This window comes from Meles meles, chromosome 17 (assembly GCF_922984935.1).
Source record: "Meles meles chromosome 17, mMelMel3.1 paternal haplotype, whole genome shotgun sequence".
Classification (NCBI taxonomy): domain Eukaryota; kingdom Metazoa; phylum Chordata; class Mammalia; order Carnivora; family Mustelidae; genus Meles; species Meles meles.
In genome coordinates, this window is record NC_060082.1 from 4,717,565 (window position 1) to 4,741,802 (window position 24,238).

A 24,238-nucleotide genomic window follows, 5' to 3' on the forward strand; every position below is an offset into this window, starting at 1 on the left:
GCGTTCGGGGACCCTTGTGGAAGAGCAAACCAGCATCGGCACCACCGTCCGGCTAAGGGAGTTGCTGCTGCCGAGACCCCATCCTCTGCCCCAGGTCTTGGGGTCCTGCTGGGCCCTCCGTCTCTTCCCTTTTTAGACTGCCTGCCCCAGGCTTCCAGAAGCTGCCAGGACCAGAACAGCAGGGGAGTCCTGGACATCCCAACAGAGGGAATGAACAGGGAAGATCAGAGCCAGGCATCACTAAGGACTTGGAATCAATAGAGAGCTCAGACTTGAAAGCCCAGCTGAGGAGGTCCTGGGGTTTCTCTCTCCAGCCATGCAGAATCCATGGCAGGAGCGGGCTCCGCATGAGAGCAGGGAATGAAGGAGGAGACAATGGAAGGGTCAAGGTGACTTTCTGAGATTCTTTCTAGACCCAGAGTCCTTCTTAAGGTCCCCGTGCCAGTTGTCTTGCCCGCTCCCTGCCCTGCCAGTCCCCCAGCTCGCTCCCAGGGACAGCGGCTACCAGAAGGTTCTGTTAAAACTCCACGTGCAGGCACACCTAGCGAAGCCGAGAGACAGATGGTAACCCCCACACACCCCGGGAGAAAACACACACTTAGAGCCACAGACCTCCCTTCCAGTGCTAGCTTGGCCACTCAGACACGCTGTGTCACCTCTCAGAGCCTTTCCGAAAGACAGGCCATGAGGGGCTGTGACGCAGGGTGCACTGGGCAAGTGCAAGGGACAGTCACGCTGGGCCTGTGCTGGGAGGGCTCGGTTCATCACCCTGCGGAGCTCACCCCCCCCCCCACCGCCGTGTGCTGGACTCAGCTATGGGGCTGGGGTCCTGACCACTGAACCCCCTGAGGCGGGGGGAGGCGGGGAGTTCAGCGGAGGAGGCCGTGTCCATGGTTAACGTGTAAGCAGCCCGGTCTGGGGCAGCAGGACATTCCCCGCCCCAGGGCTCCATTCTCGAGGTCACAACAAGTACAAACTTGTTATAACCTGTGTTGGAGCAGCAGGGGGCAGCGAGGGCAAGGGGGGCGGTGGCAGGAAGGCCGTGGAGGGGGGCCTAGGGGGGCAGGGGTGAGGCGGGGCGGGGGCAGCCGTGCAGGTGCATACGCCGGAGGACGGCGGCAGGACGGCGGGTGCAGGCTCCGGCGCGCGCGCGTGGCATCCGTGTGTAGGGCTGCAGAGATGACTGTGTGCCTGTGTGTCTCCGCATATATGAGCCCCGTGGGGGAGGGGCCCAGGCGGGCAGCCGCCGGCCCAGGCTGGGCATGTGGAACGGAGGAGTGGGTGCTGTGAGCACCCCTTCCTCATTGCTGACCTCACGGAACCTGCATTCCACTCCCTCCGCAGACCGTACCCCCATCCCCACGCCCTGGGAGCTGGGCCTCTCCCCACCAGTGCCCATCTCCCTGGCCTGCTCCCGGGGTGTGTGGGGGGGGTCGCCTCCTGCCCATCCCCCCTGGCCCCGGGCCCACTCCCCCGCGCTGTCTTGGCCCTCCGGACACTCGGGCGGGCGGGGGTGGCGGTGGGGGGAGGCTTTGAAAGCAGGTGACTGTTTGGGGGAACTCAGGGACAGAGCCCCCATTGTGCCCGCCCCAGAGCCGCCTCAATGGAGCTCTGCGGCACAAAGGGGCTTTGACAATGGGCAGGCCATTAGTATGCACAGCCAGCCCCTCGGCCCTCTCCCAGTCCCACAGCCCAGAGGAGGGAGCTGGGGGGCTGCTGGCCCTGCCTGTGGAGGCAGGGGCCGGCAGGGCTGGGACTGGAGCGATCTTAGCCCCGAGGGGCTCCCCCAGGGAGACAGCAGAGGGAGACTAGCCTAGGGCCCCCAAACCAGCCGCGGCCACAAAGGCCCTGGCAAGTGGAAAAAGCCATAGGGACTGGTAACGATGGGGGATGGGGCGGGGGGGGGGGCTGCGGAGACCGGGCTGGGCCTGGAAAGAAGCAGGCAGGGAGCTGGAGCCCACCCACTTGTTGCCTCAGCTTTTCCCCGGAGCAGGGAACCGTGTGGGCAGGAGAGGAGAACAGAGCGACAGACAGCAAAGCCCCAAACCTAAGCCCGCCAGGTCTCTCGGGGGCTGCAGGGGGGATGTGAGCCGCCATGGGAGGCAAAATTGGAGTGTGCTAGGGTGTGGGGCGTCTGCGGTCTTAGGCCTCAGCTCCCGGGACTGCAGCTGGAGAGCCAAAGAGCCAGGACTAGCTCCCTGCAGGGTGCGGGGAAGGGGCTTCTCTCCTCCCGCCCAGGGGACACCAGCACGCCCGCAACACCATCAGTACCCTGCGTGGCCTTACCACTCGCTGGGCGCTGGGTGCTGCCCCCAGGCTCCGAGGCTCAGCGGGCCAGGCGGGGTGCGGTGGTGTGGGTGCGACAGGGCCCGGACTGCTGAGGCGGGACCTGGGAAGGGGCTACGGGCAGCGAGCAGGGAAGAGGCACCCCGTGACCAGCAGGGTTGCCCAATCCAGATTTCCTCCGCTCTGAGACAGAAACCCCTGGGGAAAGAGGGCCGAGGCCACTTTACAGAACTGCCCCCACAAGGCCGGACAGAGAGATCGGCTGGGCTTACACACCTCCTCCCCGGCGCTCTCCCTTCCTCCACTTCTCAGTTGTGCTGGTGGCCCGAGGCCCTGCCTGTGATCTGCCCTCCAGGCTTCCTCTGTACTGCTCTGGGCCTGATGTCTCACTTGCTTCCTTCTCCTTGTCCTATGGTTCTGAGCCTCACCCCGGCTCCCAAATGAGTCCGCTGGGGGGACGCAGGGGCTAACAGTTAGAACTCCAGGGTTTGGGGCAGGCAGTCCTGTTCACCTTCCCAGGACCTGGCCCAGGTCCCTTTCCTTCCCCGGACTGGGAAGCCCGCTCAGCCGCACGGGAAGGACCCTTGTGCCGCTTCCCCCTTCAGGGCCCAGGGGTTTCAGGGCAAGGCTGTGAGAGTGAGTCAGAGCCCGTGTCATGTAGCACCACACTAACCCTTTTTCTAGAATTACGTCCGGTAATTCTCCACATCTCTAAAAAAGTGGGCACTTTCTTAAAGACCCATTTTACAGATGAGAAAACAGAGATGTGGTTGCTTGGCTCAAGGTCACACAGCTAGTGAGCGTAGGATGGGGCCCCACAGGCTAAACCACCCCGTACTGTCCCCCACCCCGTGAGCACGGTCAGAGGAGCCGGGGCAGCCAACGGCGATCAGCCAGGACGCTCTGCTTGGCTGGGCTGGGCGGGGGGGGGGGGGGGCACATGGGGCTTTGAAACTGTTTTCTGAAGTTCCCCTAGACTAGTGATTCTCAAAGTGTGGTCCAGGGACCCTGGGGGTTCCTGAGACCCTTTCGGAGGCTCTGTGAGATCAGAACTGTCTTCACAACAATGCTACATGGGACTTGCTTCCTTTGCTCTCATTCTCTCGTGAGGGTTCAGTGGAGTTTTCCAGAAGCTCAGGGACACATGATATGGCAACAAATTGAATGCAGAAGCAGATACGAAGAATCGTCTGTCTGCCGTGTAGACACACGTTCAAAAGATTTGTGAAAATGCAAGACACCGCCACTCTTCTTACGAAACTTTGTGTTCCTTTGTTTTTAAAAATACGGCTGTTTTCCATTGAAAAGACATCACTTAGGTGGACAGGTGATGGGTTTGGGTTTTTAAACAAACTAATACATATTTAAGCCTCCTCGGTTTTTCATTTCTCACGTACCAGTAAGTGTCACCCACAGAAAAAAAGATCTCTTGAGCCTGCATTTTTAAGAGCGTCAGGGGGTCTTGGGATGATGAGGCTTGGGAAGCAGTGACCTAGACTCCGTCAGACATACTCGCGCTCCCCTTGCCAGCTGCCCGTGTCTTGTTTATCGGAGGGCCAACAAGGGAGGGTTCGACGTGGGGAGAAGCTATGTGCCTGGGTCCGCTGTTTGGGACGAGGGTGGAGGGTAGGGCTCAGGGACAGTCCCAGGGACAATGTGACACTAGGAGGTCGGGCCTGGGCCCTCCCAGGAGGTGTCCCCACAGGTCTGCCAGGTTGCAAACTCCTTCCCTAGGGGTGTGCTCAAGACAAGGGGGCCGCACCAGGCTGGGCTCTGACCTTCACCCCTTCTCCACCCTGGATGCCTGCCAACAAGCCCGGCATCGGGCGGGGGTAGACCTCCCTGGCGAGAAGAGAAAGGCTCAGTGGATCCCCACATGAGTTTCTGTGTTTGGGCCAACAGTGCCTAAAGGACTGGAAATGGGGGGTTCTGGGGTCTGCTGCTTGCAATCTTAGGGTGAAGCCATCTCTACAGGATGGGCCCATTGCCAGAGAGTGGCTTTTCTTGAAGTTCCCTAGAGAGTTGAATAATCGGGTCTTACATCCATACACCCCACCCCCAGACACTCAGAAGCCTCTAATGTCACGGTCCTCCCACCAAGAATCAGCATCTAGGAAGGTGTCCTACCTAGAGTCTAGCTGGCCGGGGGGCACTCTGTTCCTCGGAGCTGAGGGGTCCAGGGAGGGAAGAGAGGCCCTTGCTCTGCAGGGTCAGAAATGTCCAGGGCTGCAGGGGCATGGCCCCACCCCAGAGGAGCCCCGTGTAATGAAGGAGACAGGACGTCCCCTCCCAACATTCCCATTGCCTAGGGTCTGGGCAAAGTAACAGACACAGGGACAAAGGACAAGCAGAATGCTGAGAAGCAGGGGTACAAGTGGGCAGGGCAGCTGGGGAAACGGGGATGGAAATGGTGGTGGGGGGTGGGCTTGGAAGGTGAGGGCCCAGAGGGAAAGGAGGGGGGAAGCCCGAGAGCTGCCGGGGGACTCATCCTTCCCCAGAACAAGGTCTGAAGACAGCAGTCCCCAAAGGTGGGGTGCCAGAGGGCAGGGGGAAGTCTTCCACAAAGTATCCCGAAGACCTTGATTGGAGTTTGAATGTGAAAGCCAACGGGGATGTCTGGGGAAGAAAGGGACAAGAGGAAACAGGTGCTTTGTGGTGACAGTTCCAGTGGAGGAAAGGGGAAAGGGAGGGAGCCAAGGAGAGAGGCTGGAGTCAGGGAGGCGGTTACGGAGGCTGCTGTGGGCACCCAGGGGACTGGCGGGCGGATGGAGGAAGGCGCAGGCACGCAAGCCCGAGTGAGGGAGACCCGGGCACCCGTGAACAGGTGGGGCTGCGCGGGCTGGGGGAGCTGTGCAGTGCAGGCAAGGAGCTGGACGGGAGAAGTTGCTCCAGAAGGCCCAAGAGTCTGTTTTAGGGGGACTCAGCAGCCGAGGCACACCTACTGGACCGTAGCCGAAGACAGGACGTCCGCCTGCTGCAAACAGGGGAAGGAGCCACGGCTGAGGAGCCCCAGCCCACGAGACGGCCCAGCTGTGGGAATGAAGACAGGCATCTCCTCCCGCCGTGCCAGACTCGGGGAGGGTAGAGGGACAGAAGCCGGGCCTTGCTGGCTGGACTGCGGGAGAGCCGGGGAGTGGGTCAGGGAACCGGGAGAGCCCACAGAGTGGGGTCAGAGAGCGCGGACACCACAGCAGCAAGCACACTTTTTAGGACCTGAGCACCATCCAAGCCCTCCACGGAGTCTGACTCTCCATCCCCCACTGTCACCGTCCCCTGTCCCTGGGGTAAACATGAGGGGCCTCGGGGCAAAGTGCTGGAAGCAGGACTGAAACCCGGCAAGTCTGACTGCAAGGCTGCCCTCTTCGCGGCTCTAGCTGCGGCCTCCCAGGCAGGGCCAGAGCAGGAGGGAGCCCTGGGCCAGCGCCGTAGAGGGGCGGCCACCCGGAGCGGTCTCCCCCGGTCCCGACAGTTGCCACGTCATCCCCGTGCCCATCACTGAGTGGAGTGTCCCAGCTCCCCTAGAAGCCTTCGTGATGGGCTTGGGGGTCTGTTTTCGGTTCCAGAAGGTGGCCTCCTGTTCTTTGCCATCTCCATTTCAGATTTCTTTCCTCGAATGGGATGCGCTTCCCAGAGTCGAACCCAAGTCCTCCCAGGGGCAGCCCCCCCCCGCCGCCCCCCCCTCCCCCCGCCGCTTTCCCGGGCCTTCTGACCCTGGCAGGAGAGCGGAAGGGCCCAATACTTTGACTTTAGGTCTTGAGAAGCCAGAAATGCTCCTGCTCTCAGCCCCGGCTTCTCTGGGCCACCCCAGCAGGTTCCGACTTCTCACATTCCAGAGCCAGCCCCCCTGCCTTCTGCCCACTGCCTCAAATCCAGCTCCGAGCCCGCAGACACCCACGGGAGAGTTTTTCCCACAATCCCCCCCTCTTTGCCCTTTCAAGGTTCTGGCGGGGGAGGGGGTGAAGAGGGGGTGTGCCGGGGCCACGCACACGGCAGCAACATGGATGTGAACACACGGTGAAGGAAGAAAATCACTGAGCTCAGCCCGTGGGACAGACGGGGGAGGGGCACACTCGGGAAACTCCAAGTCCGGGAGCTGCCCCCACTGACCGCCCTTCACCGGGCACTCGACACTCGGAGTCCAAATCTGCCTGCCCGCTACCCTTCTGCGGTTCCCTCTCCGTGGCCTCTCTGCCCCTTCCAGGGCCTCACCACTGTCCCAGACAGCTTGGCCTCAGCCTGGATGGTGGCACTGACCAGTCAGGCAAGAGAAGAATCTAGGCCGGGAAGGGGAGGGAGAGCGGAAGATGTTTCCTTCCGTCCTACATAACCCTTGGCAGCAAAATTGGGGGCTCCATTGCCCGAGGCCTCCTTCTCTCCCCACCAATGCCAGGGGGCTCAGCCTATCTTCCACATCGTGTGCAGAAACCAAGCATCCTGCTAGGAGACCCAAGAGGCCTTTTCTCTTCTGAAGAAGCAGGTATTTCTGTCTGACTCACCCCCAGGGCCCTAAAGCCCCCATCCCACCAATCCCAGGATGACCCCAGAGGATGTCGTTTGAGCCTACCCAGATCCAAGTGTCCCAGCCTCCCCTGTCCCTAGGGAGGACAGGGAAGGAGGCCCCGGGGTCTCCTGCCAGGCCCTTCCCTTCCAGCCCAAGCCAAACCAGCCAGAGCTATGGGTGAGCTTGTGCGTGGAGGTGCGGGGAGGGGCACCGTGCACCAGTCAGTGGGGCACAGGGAAGAGGTGAGGGGTGCCGGTGGGTGCCTCCCGTGCAAACACGAGGGACCCTAGACTGGATGTGGGACCGATGTTGGGAAGACCCGGCTTTTTCCCCCACGGGGTAGGGGGCGGGAGTGGGATTCGGCATGAGAACCACAGAAGGAATGGGCCCATAACCCTGCCACTCCCCACCCCTCCGTTCCGTGGAGTCATTGCCATTCGATACCCACTGAGACAAGTTGGCTGCTCAGGCTCCGGCTGGGGGGGACAGCTCAGAAAACAGCGGCTCCTTTCAGGACCCAGGCTGGCAAGGGCTTTGGGAGGCTGGACTGGCCCAGATCACCCCCCAACACCCCCTCTCTCCCTCCCTCGCCACCACCACCAAAGGACAGAGGGGCGGGGAGAAGGGAGTTGCACTGCCTGGGCCATGCCTAGTCCTCCGCTGAGCGGCCCTGGCCCCTCTCCCTGGCACGACGCCGTCCCTCCCCCTCCCTCACTTCCTGCTCCCTGAAGAACTAGCTAGGAGCCAGGACACCTGCTTCCTTCCCCACGGGGTCCCCCAGACCCAGCCTACGCCCTGAGGAGGAAGCAGACCCTACCCCTGGGCACAGGACGGTGCCCACCCTTGTGAGAACATGTTCAGAAAGTCATAGAGGTCAGGGAGACAGTTTGGAAACGGACCCAGTGCAAGTCAGGGGCGGTCGCCGGCCCCTCCTCAGGGCTGATTTCTTGACGCCCTCCAGGCCCTGCTGGGCACCCCTAAACACCCGTCCCCACTCGAGGGCCCCAAATCTTCCGTCTCCTTTTCCCTCCTGCCTGGACCTCCCTAAGCAGTCCCAGTGGGGAAAAAAATCAAACACCCAGGCAAGGCAGACCAGCCAAACAATCTTCAGCAAGAATTTGTATTGATAAGCAACATAACCAGGCTGTGAGCCTTTGGGTCCAGATTTGTGCCCGGCTTCTCTGCCACCCCCACTTCCCATCCGCCTCACCCTGGGGTGCTCTGGTAATAGGAATGAAGTCTCAGGTGGCCAGAGGCCTGACTCCCACTTGTCCCGGTTTTGTCCTTCTACCCATTCTACCCATCCCAGGACTCAGCTCTCGGCCCCCAAATCAGGAAGCTGGAACCCTCGCCTCTCTGCTAACACCGGTCACCTTGGTCAGTTCCTGGCGGGGAACAGGAGTGGGATGGGGAAGGGCAGCTCCTTCTGGCCTCCTAATCCAGCAGGAGCTGCTCTGCTGGGCTCTTCCTAGGGAGCCTACTGGGATACAGCTGGGGGAGGGGGGCAGAGGTGAGGAGGGGGAGCGGGAACAGCCCACCAAGTGGGAGTGGAGGGAAGGGGCAGGATGGGCAGGGGTCCCAGGCACACCAGGCTGCCAGGGCTCCTGAATCCAGGCGTACGCGTCTCTCTTCCCATGTGGGAGCTTGCGATCAATGGGTGTCACTATGTGAGTGTCACTGCGTGGGGAGGGGGGACAGGCTGGCACGGGAGTGGGAGTAACTTGATGACCCTGGGAAGAGGGGGCGCTGTCTTGAGGCCTGTGTGGGGGATGCGTGGTCCTATGTAGGCGGTGGTCACTGTGTTCCTTGAGAGGGCTATGATGGGATGCCAGGTCCGCCTCGTAGGAAGGGCATCAAGAAAGCCCCTTCCTCAGCCTAATGCGCTTGAGGTGACCAGCTTGGCCAAGCTTCCTTCTCGGGGAGTCCTTCCCCGGAGGGTCCGTTTGGGGTTGCTGAGGTGGGAGGCTGGGGAGCAGGCTCTTACCGCTGAAGCCAGACAGGGTAGGGATGGAAGGGCTGGGGGCCCCTATCTCCGGGAGTGAGGTGGACGGGGTCGGCCAGGGCGGGGCGGCACCCCTCCGTCACCGCCAGGGGGGCTTACCTTGGGTCCGGGGTGGAGTGGCCCCTCGGATGGGCAGCTGGACGGACGGACGGGGCGGGCAGGACTGAGGAACCGAGCTGAGCGACGGGCAGAGCCAGGACTCTTAAACCCGGAGCTGGGATCAGATAAGGGCTGGTCCGGGGGCCAGGGCCGGGGTCGGGCCGGCCGGGGGCAGAGCTGGGCCGGGCCGGGCCGCCCCCTCCCTCCACAGCGCCGGAGCCAAACTTTGTGTGAATGGAGGGGCCCGGAGGCGGCCGGCGGGCGGGGGCGGGGGGCTGCGGCCGGGCCAATGGGGACGTGGAGCGCCAGGCCCGAGCTGCCGGGATTGGAGGGGCCGAGGCGGGCGGGGCGCAGGGGCGAGGAAGCGGAGCCCCAGACAGATGGAGGCGCAGGGCTCAGAGCCGCGCCCGAAGAGCGGGACCCAGACAGACTCCGGGAGGAAGCGGGACGCGAGACGATGGGCGAAGCGATAGGGGCTGCGCTGGCACGATGACAGGGGAGAGAGGAGGCGGCGGCGGTGGCCGTGTCAGGGCGGGGAGAGGGCGCGGCGGGGCGGGGCGGGCCAAGTTAATGAGCTGGAAATGAACCCGGGACGGCCGGGTGGCCCTACGCGCGGCGCCAAGGGGCGGCCGGGGCTGGGTTCTGGGGCTTCGCGGCTCCATCCCTTAGCACCACTGCCTGGCCGGTCACCGTCCCCTACGCGCTGCGTGCGGTCCCGGGCGCCAAGTGCGCGCAACAGCCTCCCCCGCCCGCAGCCGGCTGGGTCCCGGTCCCGAAGGGCCGCTGGGGCGGGGCGCGCAGCGCAGGTGCGGGGGCGCTGGAGGCCGCGGAAGGGCGAGGTCGCTCTACTTAGGGGGTCCTGGCAGATGTGGGGCATCTGACAAGGGCCCTAAAGAATGCCGGGGATTCGGGTCTTGGGAGATGGTGGGGAGGGCCTTTGAGGCAGAGGGAACGGCAGTCACAAAGTCCTGGGGTGCGGGGGCGGGGGGGCTCGGAAGTACAAGTCTGCGTGGGAAACAGCCGTACAGTGGCCCCCAGACTAGACAGAGCTCAGGTGGTGGTTCTCACCGTTTCGTCGCCGAGGACTTCTTTCCGTAGCTGAATGCAAGTATCGAGAGGAGCTTACCCACAATCTCCCACCGTCGGCGTTTATTAAGGAAAGAATTATTTCCCTGATTTTGTTCACCATCAATACTTAGATATTTAATTACTGATCAGTAACCAGTATTACCGTACTGAGTTGATATATATCTTGCAAAAAAAAAAAAAAACCCACAAACAAAGAAACTTGACATTGTTAGTTTAGTTTCGCCTCTAAAAGCCATAGGATGAGCAAATGTACGGGGCACATAGGTTGCCCCTCCGGGAGGGTAGTGGGCTACAGGGGCGGGTACCACAGGCAGAGTGTTTGTGTTGGGGGGAAGACCTGGAGTACAGAGAGGAATGTGCCAGTTCAGGGTCAGCTCTGCACTTCTGGAGGCCAAGGAGGTCCACAGAGGCTCTTGACCCGAGGACGAAGTCATAGCTGGATTTTAGGAAGATAAATCTGTAGGCGAGCCAGAAGGTCTGCAGGGGAAACCAGACAGCAAGCCCAGAACCTTCATCCTCCCTCCCCTCATCTTTCTAATCAGTGCATGGACTTTGTGAAGCCCCTCGGGCCTGCCCCCTTCCTCTCTGCCCCATCACTGGGCTGTGCTCTGGGCCACGACCTGGACCTAGGGCCATTCCAGCCTCATCCGCCACCACTGGCCCTGCACGCCCGAACCTGCAGCAGCTCCCTCCTCCAGTATGGAAGGTTCCGTCCTCTGTTCTCCCTGTGTCCTTGTTCTTTCTGTGTCTGATGTCCAGCCTTCATCACTGACATCGCCCCGGCTCCCATCACTGATTACACGCAAACCTCTATCTTCATCCTGAGGCTTTCTCTAGAGCCTCACGGTTCCAGCTGCTGGCGGGGGATTTCCACTTCCACCGGACAGGCCCCAGACCGAACTCACCAGCTTCCTCCTCGAGCCTCGTGACTTCTTTATTTCTGTGTTTCTCCTGGTCAAACAGATTTTAAAACCGAAGTGACCTCTCCTCTTCACCCTTCCCTCTCCCCCATCCCTTGACATGTGAGCTAAGTGACCAAGTCCTGCCAGGTCTCCCTTTGCTGTATTGCTCTTGGATGTCCCTTTCTATTTCAAGGCCACTACCAGAATCAGGAAGGTCACTAACAGCCCAGGACCTGGACCTACCCTTCACCCTTTCCTCCATTCTCAAAGGAAGAGGCAGCCTGTCATCATCATGTCAGTCCCTGTGTTCTTCTATCAAATCCAGACAGGGTGCCCCTTGCTTACTGGGCACAATCCAAGCTCCCTGACACACAGGGAGGAAGGAACCCAAGGGTAGGAGCAGAAGAGATACCTTCTGGTGAGGGAGAAGTCTCTGGGGAAGTTCTTTCCAAATGGTCTTTGCCTTTCCTGTAGAACAGAAGAGCCATTGGCTAAAAATCAGGGTGAGGATGGGACTGGGCAATGAGAAAGAGCTTAGAAGTTCTAGAACAGCACGGTGCAAGACTGTGGGAAACGCAGATAGCTGGCATCGAGCTATGGGTTTCTAATATAAAAAGAGTGACTTAGGGGAGCCTGGGGGGCTCGGCCAGTTAGCTGTCTGACTCTTGATTCCAGCTCAGGTCATGATCTCAGGGTCCTGGGATCGAGCCCCACATAGGGCTCCCTGCTTGGTGGGAAGCCTGCTTCTCCCTCTCCCTCTCTCGAGTTCCCCTCTCGCTGTGTCTCTCTCTGTCAAATAAATTTTTAAAAAAATTTTTTAAACAAAACAAAGAAGTCTTTTTTTTTAATATTTTATTTATTTATTTGACAGAGAGAGATCACAAGTAGGCAGAGAGGCAGGCAGAGAGAGAGAGAGAGAAGGAAGCAGGCTCCCTGCCGAGCAGAGAGCCCAATGCGGGGCTCGATCCCAGGACCCTGAGATCATGACCTGAGCCGAAGGCAGCGGCTTAACCCACTGAGCCACCCAGGCGCCCCAACAAAACAAAGAAGTCTTAAGGGCACCTGGCTGGCTCAGTTGGTAGAGCATATGACTCTCGATCTTGGGGTCAGGTTGTGAGTTCAAGCCCTATGTTGGGCATAAAGCTAACATGTATAAAAAAAAATTAAAAAGAAGTTCCAAGATAGTCACTAGGAAGCCAGTAGGGAACCAATGACAAAGGACTTGGGACATCTGTGAGGACATCTGTGAGTGTTTATGACGCCAAATAGATGTATTACTTGAGATGGGAAAGACAGGTCTGAGAGGCAGGGTGACTTGCCTGTGGAAACGTAGCTAGAAGATGTCAGTTCTGGAAACTCGAATCCACGTGTTTGACTCCAAGGCTTGTCTCAGGGGAGCACTGGAGCGAATCTGCGTGTGTTAAATGGAATCTGAATCGTCGACATGCGCACAGGTTAGTGTGACAAATTGGCCAGGGTTGTGAAGTCCCCGCCCACCATGTAAGATGGTCTCCTGGGACCCATGCCGCACCGGTGCAGCGAGGACCCGTTCTGGGTCACCCCTAAATCGTAGTCAGGGGAAGCATCTCTCTCTGAAGACCTCTCCTCTTCCGTCAGCTTAGCAAACGGCGTCTTTCTCCTTCTCAATTGCTTCTTTTGGACTCACTCCTTCCAACTGCGGCTTCGTGTTTTCTCTGACCTTGTTCTGGAAAAAGCAGAGGTGACTCTATCCTGTGTTCGCTATGGGATTCCGAGCGACACTTTAACTCAGCAATTTCCACGAGTAGTGGGCACCTCGTCGTGGGATGGTTCAGACCACAGAGGAGAGCTGCGAGAGAGGGACTGAGCTCCATTGCCCAGTCACGAAAGGACTGCTTAGATATACATACCCTCTGCCTTCGGTAAATGCAGTATTCATAAACTCACACTTCCGAGACATAACTTACGTGATCTCATTACTAAAGGATTCTTCCTAGAAGTTCTTTAACTAGGTGGTTCCTCTAGTATCTTTCCAACGGGGACCAATGGATAAAAGTTCCATTAATACCCAAAACACCGTGGCAGCGGGAAGGCAACGGGGAATAAAGAAACAAGCAGGGACCAGGAGCTGGGATGCCTGGATCTTTTAGTCCTGTCTGCTCTCTTGGGGCCCATCCCTCACTTGGAGAGTGAGGACTAATTCTAGACCACCTCCAAATGCCATGACTTTTAAATCCTGGTCATCTGGCACCCGATCGCATCAAGCAAGGTAGACCTGTGTATGAGAAGGCTCTCATTCTCCAGCTGTGCCAGAAAGAGCCAAAGCCAAAGGGCCAAAAAGTGCTTCAGACCCGGGGGCCCCCTAGGGTCCCACCTGTCTTGGTGCTGGGCTCAGCTTCTCCCCATGTCTCTCTAACCTCCAGCTGCAGCCACTGCTTCAACCATATCCTCTTTCAGCTCTGACTCTTCGAGGGCCCAGACTCCCTCGAATTTGTGAAAATTATTATCATTTCTGCCAGATGGGCCTCCCCTGTTCCATTAAACCCATATCCTCAACCATCTCCTGTTTTCCCATCATACTTCCTCTCCCACCTCCAAGATTTTACCCGAGAAGTCTCATGATCTCGCTCAAGGAAACCTTCCCAGATTGGTTAGTCCCTGGGCTCCCACGTACAGCTGCACGGTTTGTGGACTGCACAAAGGCACTCACGGAGGGGGGCAAGCTGAGAACTGAACTGCATCTACCTTGCCAATCCTTACACCCTGGCTCAGAGCCGTGCCCGCTAGAGGGATTCCCCTTTTTGTTTTTATTTTTGCCCCAAAGCACCACTTGCTCTCCAAGCTACACACCATAAGGAATGAACCTGCCCAGAGCCGGCTCCTTTTTCTACTTGGTAACACGGTTCCTTATGGACCCGATGTGGCTCCAGCTGTGGCCCTCCCACCCTCAACATTCTCCAGTTCCAAAGCGACATGTTTTGCTAATTCCTTGTAACGTTGCTTGCTCTGTCACAATACCTGAAAGCTGGGATCTTGCCCATTTTTCTGTACCCTGGAACCTAAGAAAACTTTCTTTCCCCTCCCTCTGTTCAAGTTCAGTGATAAACAAGGGACTGAGGTTAGAGGCCCGGGAAAGTCCCAGGACCTGCAGGGGTGGGTAAATCGGAGGCGGGCTGGTGGTCAGACTTACTGAGGCAGGGGGCTGCCGGGCACCCTCTGAATGCCCTGCCAGCCCCATCGCCCCCACCCTCAAGAAATGGGGCCAGTTCTATGCAAATGAGCTTTTGCCCAGGGGTCCGGTTTCGTCTCTCGGAGCTCCTGGCACAGCAGAACCAACGTGAGCAGCCGCTTGGCAGGACAGAGAAGGGCAGGCTTGCAGTCCCAAGGCTCAGGTGACAGGGCCAGGCCCAGGAGACAGGGATGGTGACTGGGACTTTAACAGCCCTCCTGATGCCAATCTTGGGCTGAAAACTTGGTATTTCCACTTGGAACAAGAAACATGGGCAAGAGTGCTGGGGAGAGGAGGGCAGTGGACCAGGAGTGCCCTCTGCAGGTCTCACTAGGTGGTACCAGAGCAGAGGAAGGCAGCCCAGGGTGGGTGGGGATCTCAGGGGATGCCTGGGATGAGGGTAACAAGGAGGAGAAGGGAGATCTAGTAGCTTATGAGTACTTCCAGGGTGCAGGAATTGTCTCATGTAAGACTCATGACAATGCCCAGGAGGTGGACAATAGAGTTATTCTCGTTTCTTGGATGAAGAAACCGTTCAGAGAGGTTAAGCAACTGGCTCAAAGTCACCCAGCTTGCAGTGGACAGAGTTGAGACTTGAACCCAGATCACTGCCTCCTGAGATTACATTACACAGAACTACTTTTTCCAACTTAGCAGACCATTCAAGCAACTTTTAACCCTCTAGTGTCCATTTCAACATCTCCCTTCTCCTCTGGCTCCTAACTTCTTATTCCAACTTAAAGGAATCTGGAGAAGAACAGATCAATATGTTGGGTATGATAGTACCAGTCATACAACGGCCATTTGTATACCACTCTCTGCTTTTAATGTTTTCCCCGGGGAAAATGAGCACTGAAATATTCATATTTCTCCAAATTCTGCTCTGAGTTTTTATCGGGGTCCTGACACCTATTTCTATGGCGATGAGCAACTTACAAGAACGTCTGTACGTGCTGCTTTTTCCTGCAAGACTGTGTCTCCGCGCAGATTTTCCTATGTGAACATAGCAGCTGATTATGTCCCCACATCACAGCTATTGCTTTCCCCAGGTCCCGTGGTCTCGTGACGAGCCCGCGGAGTGGCAGGGACACACTGGGGTGAGTCTAACCACCGTCTCTGCCTCTGTGACATCTGGCAAATCGTCTTTCTCTGTTTCAGCTTCTCATCCGTAAATGGAGAAGATCAGCCCCAGCCCGTGGGGTCCCTGCGCGGGCTGTCAGATGAGTCCTCTAGTCCACAACCACCGCTCGATGATGACCAGCAGTGACGTTACTGTGACGTGTCTGCACGTCTTTGTCCCCCCGCTGGACCGTGAGCTCCAGATGTGCAGAGACCAAGTCATTTCTGTAGCCACCCCCCACCAAGCACACTGCCCAGGCCTTGGCCTCCACCGAAGTTTGCTGATGAACAGTTTTAAGCCCTAACCTGGGCTCTTCTCTCTGTCGGAAGTTTGGGTTGTTTCTAGACTTTTCGCTATTAACAAAATACATTTTAAAGCCCTTCTATTTCTATTGCCTTGTTTGATCTGCACGCCCGGGGAAGTAGGCTGAAAGGGGATATTTGCACGTGTCCTTGCCCTGTGAAAAGCAGAACAACTGTGGTTCAAGGCAGCGAAGCAAATCCTTTGGGTCACATTACAAATCAGTGACAAAGATTAGAGCACTTGATCCCACCTCCCTTCCTCAGGTGAATCTCTTTCCTCTCTAGCTACCTCCTTCTGGATCAGGACGCCCTCTTCAAAAATTAGAGACGGGATGGTGCCTGCTGGAGAGACGAGCTTGCACCCAGAGGCCCCTGCTGGAGGTCGTGAGCTGCCAGCTCCCGGGGGGGCCCTCCGCATCCCCGGGAGACCAAAGGCCCTATTCCCAAACACATCGGGCCCGTATTTTCTCAGAGCAAGAAGCCTCTTAGGGAAGAGCGTGCCGGCTTTTCTTTTCTTTTCTTTTTTTCCTGAGGGGGCGAGGAGGCGAGCTCTGAGTTGTCCAGGAGGAGGGACTGGGGCTAAAAATAGCTGTGGCGTGTGGCTCAGCCTCCAGTGGTACCCAGGACCAGGGAGGGGAGGGGGATGCTCCAGAGCTGTCCCCAGACTGGTTGCTGTGGAAACGAGAGAGGAGCAGGGGAGCCTGGGAAGTGGGGATGACACAGACAGCAGGTCCTAGTCAGAGCTGCCGCTGCGTGTCTGTGGCTCCCACCCTCCACGGGGGCCGGGGAAGGGGTGGTGTCAGGGGCATGGACGCTACGCCCCGGGGGTCTCTGCTGCCGGCTACTCTCCTCTCCACGCGCTGTGAGTTGAGTTGCGGGGGACTTGGGTTTGGGCCCCTAAATCCAAGGCAAGTGGGGGCTTGGGAACAGCTTGTTCCTGAGGGAGTTTCCACCAGATCCCCTCCCACAAAACAAACCCTCTTGCTGGCCAGCACTCCCTAGGGGGAGAAAGGGCGATCCAGGAAAACGTGGCCCTGGGGTCTTCCGGAGAGGGCTCACAACATGCCCAAGAACTAAGAAGGAGCAGGCTGGGGAAACAGGGATCTTCTGAGGGAAGGTGCCGAGATCAAGGCTAGTTCACACGTTTGCTTCCCCACTGAGAAACATGCGGCCTCCACTCAGGAAGACAGGAGGGGACATGATCAAAGTAAGGCCCACCTAGATGCCGCAGCGATGGAGAGCAAGACAGATCTGGCAGCGGTCAGACTGTGGGGTTCCTTCCCGCCCCTGGGAAGACAGATCTGTCTAAGCAGGCGGATTGGGGGTCAGATTCCCTAAGACCCTGGGGAAACATCTGGAAGCCCACCTGGGGCTGACACCAGGATAAGCGGGACGCAGGGATGTCACTGCTTGACTCGGGGTCTCCGAACAGTCCGTGTGCATAGAGAGAACTTCCAGAGGACATCCCTGGCTGCAGGGAGGGCAAGGGAAGCCCACTGTTGGGGGAGGGGAAGACCCTAATCTTCATTGGATCTGGTGTCCCCTGACTCCTCTTGCAACATAAATGTGGGGGGTGGGGCGCCCTAAGCACCAAGCTATCTTTTTTGGGTTCTCTTCCTGCCCTCTACCCTTGTACACACACACACACACACACACACACACACACACACACACACAGAGCCTCCCAAGGTCTGGCTATAGAGCACCTCATTCCAGAACTTGAATTCTGGATACCTGGGTTTGGAGTTGCATATCCAGGCGGTGTCTCCCCAGGACCTGGTCAAACATCCAGGCCATCTGTGGTCCTTGTCACATTCCTCTCGTCCACTCCACCCTCCCCCACTCCAGCCAACCCAGGTTTCCCTGGAGTGGGAGGACAGAACAATCCCCAGGAAGAGGGGAAGGCTGGAGAGAACCAAGTCCTTCTTCTAAACCTTTCCTTATAGGGGTCTGGGGCCTGGGGAGGGGCTCTGGATCTCTCTCTAAGGGGACACTGCAGCTCAGGTCGCTCCTCCGGGGGAAGAATTTGAAGCAAACTCAGGTGGGCTTCCCTTGGAACGTGAGCTCTGGGGCAGATGGCTGGGGGTGGGGGCTGAGCTTAGGATAGTCAGTGAGGAGTGGGAGGCGGCCGGCAAAGAACCGGAGGGAGTTGGGAGGTAAATGTGGGGGCTTAGTTCTCCGCCGGATCTGGTGGAAGAGGGCTCAGGAGGAACAGGAGGCTCCCCGGGGATGCGAGCCTAACTCTGGCTGAACTTTGCGCGCCGGGGCTGTCCGCCTGGGTCTCCTCTCTTGCAGCCCTCCCGACCCCCTTCCTGGCTGCGTCCTCGGGGGGAAAGAACCAGGGGCCGGGGTGCAGACACCCAGCAGCGATGAGCGGGAGGGGTGTAGTGCTCCGCGAGGACTTGGAGTGGGCACGTCCTCGGGCGGGGCTGTTCAGCCCCTGCCGCTGGAGAAGTCGCGCTGCCTTTCCGCCCCCCGCACGTCTTCTCCGCCCGCTCCGGGAGGGCAGGCAGCTGTGGGAGGGGGCTGAGCGCGCGCGGGGCGCTGGCAGGAAGGAGGAGGAGCGCGCGCGGGGGGTCACGGTGAAGTTCGGGGGAGCGGGTCCGGGGCCCGCGCAGGCCGCAGCCCGGGCGCGCGCGGGGGCGCTGGGGCCGGGGGCCGTGTCCGGGGGCTGGAGGCGGCGGCGCGGGGCGGGGCGGGGGCGGCGGCGGCGAGGGGTGGGGGCGGCGGTCGCAGGCGGCCGGGGCGGGGGTGGGGGGTGCACCCTCGGAGCCGCGCGGTCCCGCGAGCCTGACGGCGCCGCGCGCTCCGGTCCCGCAGGCCCCCTGCGGCCGCCGCCATGGCGCGCGCCGGTGCCCCGCGCTCCCCGGGCCGCGAGCCCCCGCGCCGCCGCGGCCGCCAGCGCTACGTGGAGAAGGACGGCCGCTGCAACGTGCAGCAGGGCAACGTGCGCGAGCCGGGCCGCTACCTGACCGACCTGTTCACCACGCTGGCCGACCTGCAGTGGCGCCTCAGCCTGCTCTTCTTCGTGCTGGCCTACGCGCTCACCTGGCTCTTCTTCGGCGCCATCTGGTGGCTCGTGGCCTACGGCCGCGGCGACCTGGAGCACCTGGGCGACGCGGCGTGGACGCCGTGCGTCAACAACCTCAACGGCTTCGTGGCCGCCTTCCTGTTCTCCATCGAGACGGAGACCACCATCGGCTACGGCCACCGCGTCATCACCGACCAGTGCCCCGAGGGCATCGCGCTGCTGCTGCTGCAGGCCATCCTGGGCTCCATGGTGAACGCCTTCATGGTGGGCTGCATGTTCGTCAAGATCTCGCAGCCCAACAAGCGCGCCGCCACGCTCGTCTTCTCGTCGCACGCCGTCGTGTCGCTGCGCGACGGCCGCCTCTGCCTCATGTTCCGCGTGGGCGACCTGCGCTCGTCGCACATCGTCGAGGCCTCCATCCGCGCCAAGCTCATCCGCTCGCGCCAGACGCTGGAGGGCGAGTTCATCCCGCTGCACCAGACCGACCTCAGCGTGGGCTTCGACACGGGCGACGACCGCCTCTTCCTCGTGTCGCCGCTCGTCATCAGCCACGAGATCGACGCCGCCAGCCCGTTCTGGGAGGCGTCGCGCCGCGCCCTGGAGAGGGACGACTTCGAGATCGTCGTCATCCTGGAGGGCATGGTGGAAGCCACGGGTGCGGAGGGGCGGGGGCGGGGCGGGGTGTGCCCTGGGGGGTGGTCACCGGGAGCCGGACAGGCCCAGAGCCCACGCGCAGCTACCGTGTGCTGCGCGCCCCGACGCACGGGGCCTCCGAGTTCAGCTGGTCCTAGCGAAGGTCACCTCCGTGCTCGTTTTCAGACGGGAGGCTGCCGGAGGAGAGGTTAAGACCGCTGTCCGTGGTCGCGGGGAGGTCAGTGGATAGGGCGGGGGCAGTGCGCTGCAAAGATTTGATGTTCCAGAAGCGCGAGAACGGTAAGTTTGGGGTTTTCCACTGCGGAGAGGTCCAGGCCCCTGAACCTGGTGGCAAGGCTCTCCCATGGCCCAGAGTATGCCCGGCCTGGACCTTAGGAGCAGGCTGACAGCCGGTCTCACTTCCATCTCGCAGTTTCCCCACCCATCAAAAGACTCGCCTTCCACTGACAACGGAAATAGACGGTCTTAGCATTTCTGGCCCCATTCCAGAAGGAGCGTGCTCAACGCCCCTGTGAGGTCAGGAACTCAGGCCCACCCAGTGAAGGGCTTGGGAGCAGGTGGGAGGGGCCAGTACAGCCACAGAGGAAGGCTGTGAGCTTGACAGCTGGAAGCAGGAGGATGAGAGAAGCGTAGCAGGTGAGCACAGGGCCGTGAGCTGTGGCCTCTGCGGGCTTCCCAAGCTGGTGCCCTCAAACCCGTCTCCTGGCCCTTCCTGCCGAGCCTCTGCCTCACCACCGCCTCACCACCCTCTGCCGCAGTGCTCCCCGCTGCTTCTTTACTACCCCCATCCCCCACCCCCACCCCCACCCATGCTCCTTCTAGCTCCTGCTCCTTCCCCTGCTCACCCAGGCCCTTCCCTTGTGCTCTAGCCAGTGGTCAGTCTCCTGCCAGCCCCGAGACAGCTGCTGTCCTTGCAGACAGGTCCCTACCCAGTCCTCTTCCCTGGTGCCCCCAGCGCCTCCCTCTGTTCCTCTGTTCCTCTGTTCCTCTGTTCCTCTCTCCCCAGTGTCCCTTCTGCCTCTTCTGCCCTTCCTATTCCAGCCTTCACGGGAGGAACACCACCGTGACCCATGTCCCCAGGCTATCTCCCAGCTGGGCTTACAGTGCCGAGAGCCCGTCTCTGGTTAGCTACCGTTCAGGCTTCTATTCTTCCCTGTTCTGAGGTGGACATGGGCTGGGGGACAGACCCAGGCATAGAAGGAGGATCGCTTGCCCTGGTGAGCGTGCCAGCCCAGCAGGGAGGACGGGCACAGCCCCAGGCTGCAGAGGACTGGGGAGGGTGGCGTGGAGGAGATAGGGATGGGAGCTCATCTGACTCTTCTAGAGAGACCAAGTTGGAAAGGATGGCAATATTTTGGGTGAGAGAGTCAGGATTCAAAATGCTTTTGAAAAGCAAGAATAATGAGCCAAAACCCAACAAGATGACATTTAAAAGGAATAAATATAAAATTCTAGATTTAGGCTTTAAAAAAATCACTTATGTAAGCACCGCATTGAAGTGCTCTGGTGAAAAAAAGAACTGGGGGTTTTAGTTGGCCACAGGCTTAATGTTGCAGCACTGTGATTTTGATTCCAAAAATGTTTATGTAACGTAATCTTGGGCCCCGTTAGCTAAAGCCTCACGGCCGGCCGGAAGAGAGAGGAGGTGAGCCCTCCCCTGCGGGTCGGACCCCAGCTGGATATTTGTCATCGCAAAGGGCTGCAAGGGTCCTCCTTGGCCGTTCAGGTTTGCAGTCCAGAAAGTAATATTTCTGGAAGCCAGGTCACCTGAAGAAGGGTGGAGGGAGCCAGGGACGTTCAGCCTGAAGGAGAAGACACGACGGGCCCCGAGGCTCCCGAATGGGTGTCCAGAGTCAGGGGAGCAAAAGCAAAGGTAGCAGTCCTGGGGGCAGATCTGAGCTCAGAACAAGCGATGAGACACGTCCCACCTGGGAGGCGCTGAGAAGCGCCGGCTCGATGCCCGGTCGTGGGGATGCTCCGGTAGGAAGCCCCGTGCGGAAAGGGAAGTTGGACTAGACGATCCCTAAGGTCAGTTTCAAGGTTCAGCTTCCCCGATTGGCATCCCCTGCAGAGAGGAGGGGAGAGCATAGGCTGGAGGCTGAGTGAGGACCCACGCCCAAGAGAGGGAGCTGGGCAGGTATAGGAGTAGAGAAGGGGGAGAAGACAGGTTGGACCAAAGCGGGCGTGGGGGGCCCTGGCAGAGGGAGAGGGGAGCGATGTGGGAATCGGGTTGCGGAACGAGAGCCAGGAGAGGGAAGCCCACGGCTGGGATCCCCCCTGACCCGTGCCCCTCCCCCCAGGAATGACATGCCAGGCTCGGAGTTCCTACCTCGTGGACGAGGTTCTGTGGGGCCACCGCTTCACGTCAGTGCTCACCTTGGAGGATGGCTTCTATGAGGTGGACTATGCCAGCTTCCACCAGACCTTTGAGGTGCCCACACCCTCGTGCAGCGCCCGGGAGCTGGCCGAAGCCGCTGCCCGCCTCGACGCCCATCTGTACTGGTCCATCCCCAGCCGGCTGGATGAGAAGGTGGAGGAGGAGGGGGCCGGGGAGGGGGCGGGGGCAGAGGCTGGAGCTGACAAGGAGCAGAACGGCTGCCTGCCGCCCCCAGAGAGTGAGTCCAAGGTGTGACCTGTTCCCTCCAGACCCCTGTGACAGGGCCAGACACTGGTACCCGGGAGCTGGATGTCAGAGGCCGAGAAGGAGGCAGGCAAGAGCCCTGGGCATGTGCTGAAGCTGGGGAGCCCCTTCGGAATCTTAAGCCTAGAATCCAGTAGAAGGGAGGGCGTCTGATTTCGTGGAGGGTGGGGACGAGCGAACGTGCCGGCCTGTGTTTGTCCTTCACGTCTCTTCAGGGGTGGATGGATGGAGCGAAGGGTAGACTGCCGTGGGCCACGTGGGGAGGTGGTAGCAGAGTGAGGGCCACTGGTGGCTCCGTAAGCTGGCGCACAGAGGTGGTGCACTTGGGGCTGCTGCTCACCCAGAGAGCAGGGACTTCTTGCGAGTTCTAAAAAGTCACCCTTTACCTCCAGGCCGATGCCACCCCAAACCAGCGCGCACGGCTTGGGGAGCAGAGCGCGGGCTAGATTTTAGTCCCCACTCGTCTCCTCGGCCAGCCTCCCCGTGTATGGCACACCTGTCTCACTGGACACAGCGGCCGAGCTGACCCAGAGGAGAGGAGGCTAGATGGTAGGTGGGCAGAGATGAGAGTCACCATGGTGACGGAGGGAGCAGGAGGATGGAAGCCTGCAGGCCTGGCTCAGCAGGGTGTGAATGACCTTGCCCCCCCCCCCCCCCGCCCCGTGCAGGAAAACAGGCAGCGCCCGACCCCCCAGCAGGGCCTGGAAAGGAGAAAAGGAGAACCAGGGACAGCTATTTTCTGAGAGCGAATGAGATCTCAATAGTGCCTCGGAGGTGGCGGGGTGGGGGGGGGGACATTCTGGGGAGCAGGAAAGGCCAGGAGAGAGATTCGGAAAGTGAAAGTGAGTTTGCTGGACCTAGGACAGAGGGGCCCGCCAGAAAAAAGAAGAATTTGTCTTGGGGCACAGCGACAGGGCGTTCCCAGAATTGCTTGGGGCACACCAAGTACAGAGCACTGACCCTGCGAAGGCGGGGCGGTGGGGGCACTCAGAGGCCTGCTCCCTCTCCACGGAGTGCAGGGTTTCCAGGAAAACAGAGAAGTCGGCCCCTGTGGCAACTGGACAAGGTATGGTCCGGACTGAGACCGAGCTCTCTCTCGGAGCAGAGGGCAGGAGGGCTCGGTGATGGGAAATCTAGGGAGAATGAGTAAGCCGGCGGTTACCAAACTGGAGCATGCGTCAGCCACCTGGGTGGCTTGCGGAAGCACAGACCACTGGGCCCTACTCCCAGAGTTCCTGACTCAGTAGGTCTGGGTAGAGATCGGAAATTGGCCTTTCCAGCAAGTTCCCAGGTCAGGCTGACGCTGCTGGACTGGGGGCCGCACGTGGAGACCCACGGCCCGACACAGAAGCCTTGGGAATCATATCAGGAGTAGCTGAAGGGAACTGAGGAGAAGCTGGGAGGGAGCGGAGAAGCTGGGGAGTAGCTGAGGGGGGCGGGGCTGGGGTTGCTGAGGAGACACCAAGGACTGGGCGGGGGTGGGGGTGGCGGAGACGGAACTATAAACCACTGTGAGTGGGAAAGGGGACCATGAAGCCCAGGCTGACAAGTTAAAATCTGGGCCTGGGAACGCAGCCGTCAGGGAAAATGCGGTGATAAGCGGGGGATGGTGCTTGGGGAAGATGAACAGGCGAGATAGCAACCCCCCCCCCCAGGGGTTCCTGGGCAGGGGCTGGGGGCTGGAGCAGGACAGGCTCGTAGGACTTAAGAGGCAGGATTGAATGTGGGCGACGAGTGAGGCAGAAGCAAGGAGGCCGAATGTCGGGATGTGTCTGCGGCCTGTTGTCTGCCCAGCCGGGGCCAGTTCTCATCCCACCTCCACCCCCTTCCGGTCATCAGGATCACGGGGGGGGGGGGGGGCAGCCCTCCAGGATGGGGAGGGGAGAGCCACAACAGGCTGGGACAGACCGAGGTGGAGGGGGCCTGAGGCTGGCCTCCTGAGGAAAGGGTCAGTCCAGGCAAGTGCTTACTCCCACAGCACGGCCAGGCAGTGACCTCCGCTCCTTGGTCCAGGCCACACCCTGCCCCTGTGCTTTAATAAAAGACAGAGCCCCTCGGGGGGAAAGCAGCCCAGTCGGCTCCATTCCAGACTGGGAAGCCAAGGTCCTGTGGGTCCCGGGGCCTCCTGCAAGCAGGAGAGGGGGTCAGAGAGAGCTGCCCCATGGGTCCGCCGGAGAAACATCCCTGCCTCGGGTCACAGGGCTCCTTGGGTCACCATCAGTCAAAGATGAGGTCCTGGACCCTGGCCTCAGCGGTTCCGTCGAGAACAAATGGTGCAGGACAGGGTCATTCGGTTTAATTCGGTGGAACAGGTGGAGTCTGGACAGGAGGGGGCTGTTGGCGGCCACGCCGCTCGTTGTCGCTCAGGGCTCCGCTGCGTCCAGTGCGAGAAGGCGGGAGCCC

The 24,238-nt window shown here is 60.0% G+C and overlaps 2 protein-coding genes and 1 long non-coding RNA gene across 3 annotated transcripts in view; 2 read left to right on the top strand and 1 right to left on the bottom strand.

Annotated features, from left to right (window-relative positions):
* The window catches only part of KCNJ10 (potassium inwardly rectifying channel subfamily J member 10), a 28,045-nt gene extending 18,847 nt beyond the window's left edge, over positions 1-9,198 (bottom strand). Inside the window, exon 1 of the mRNA XM_045982150.1 lies at positions 8,889-9,198. The gene's annotated coding sequence lies outside the window, so the exon portion shown is untranslated. The remainder of the gene's footprint in view (positions 1-8,888) is intronic.
* Positions 6,526-15,592, top strand: LOC123927525. Its single transcript, XR_006815480.1, has 2 exons — positions 6,526-6,763; positions 15,246-15,592. It is a non-coding gene; the product is annotated as an uncharacterized LOC123927525 (long non-coding RNA).
* Positions 15,593-16,243: 651 nt separating this feature from the next.
* On the top strand, positions 16,244-23,255 carry KCNJ9 (potassium inwardly rectifying channel subfamily J member 9). The gene is made up of 3 exons (XM_045982092.1): positions 16,244-16,371; positions 18,330-19,195; positions 21,495-23,255. Exons 2-3 carry the CDS (start codon positions 18,349-18,351, stop codon positions 21,824-21,826), a joined length of 1,179 nt encoding a protein of 392 aa, XP_045838048.1. The 5' UTR covers positions 16,244-16,371; positions 18,330-18,348; the 3' UTR covers positions 21,827-23,255.
* The last annotated feature ends 983 nt before the right edge of the window (positions 23,256-24,238 follow it).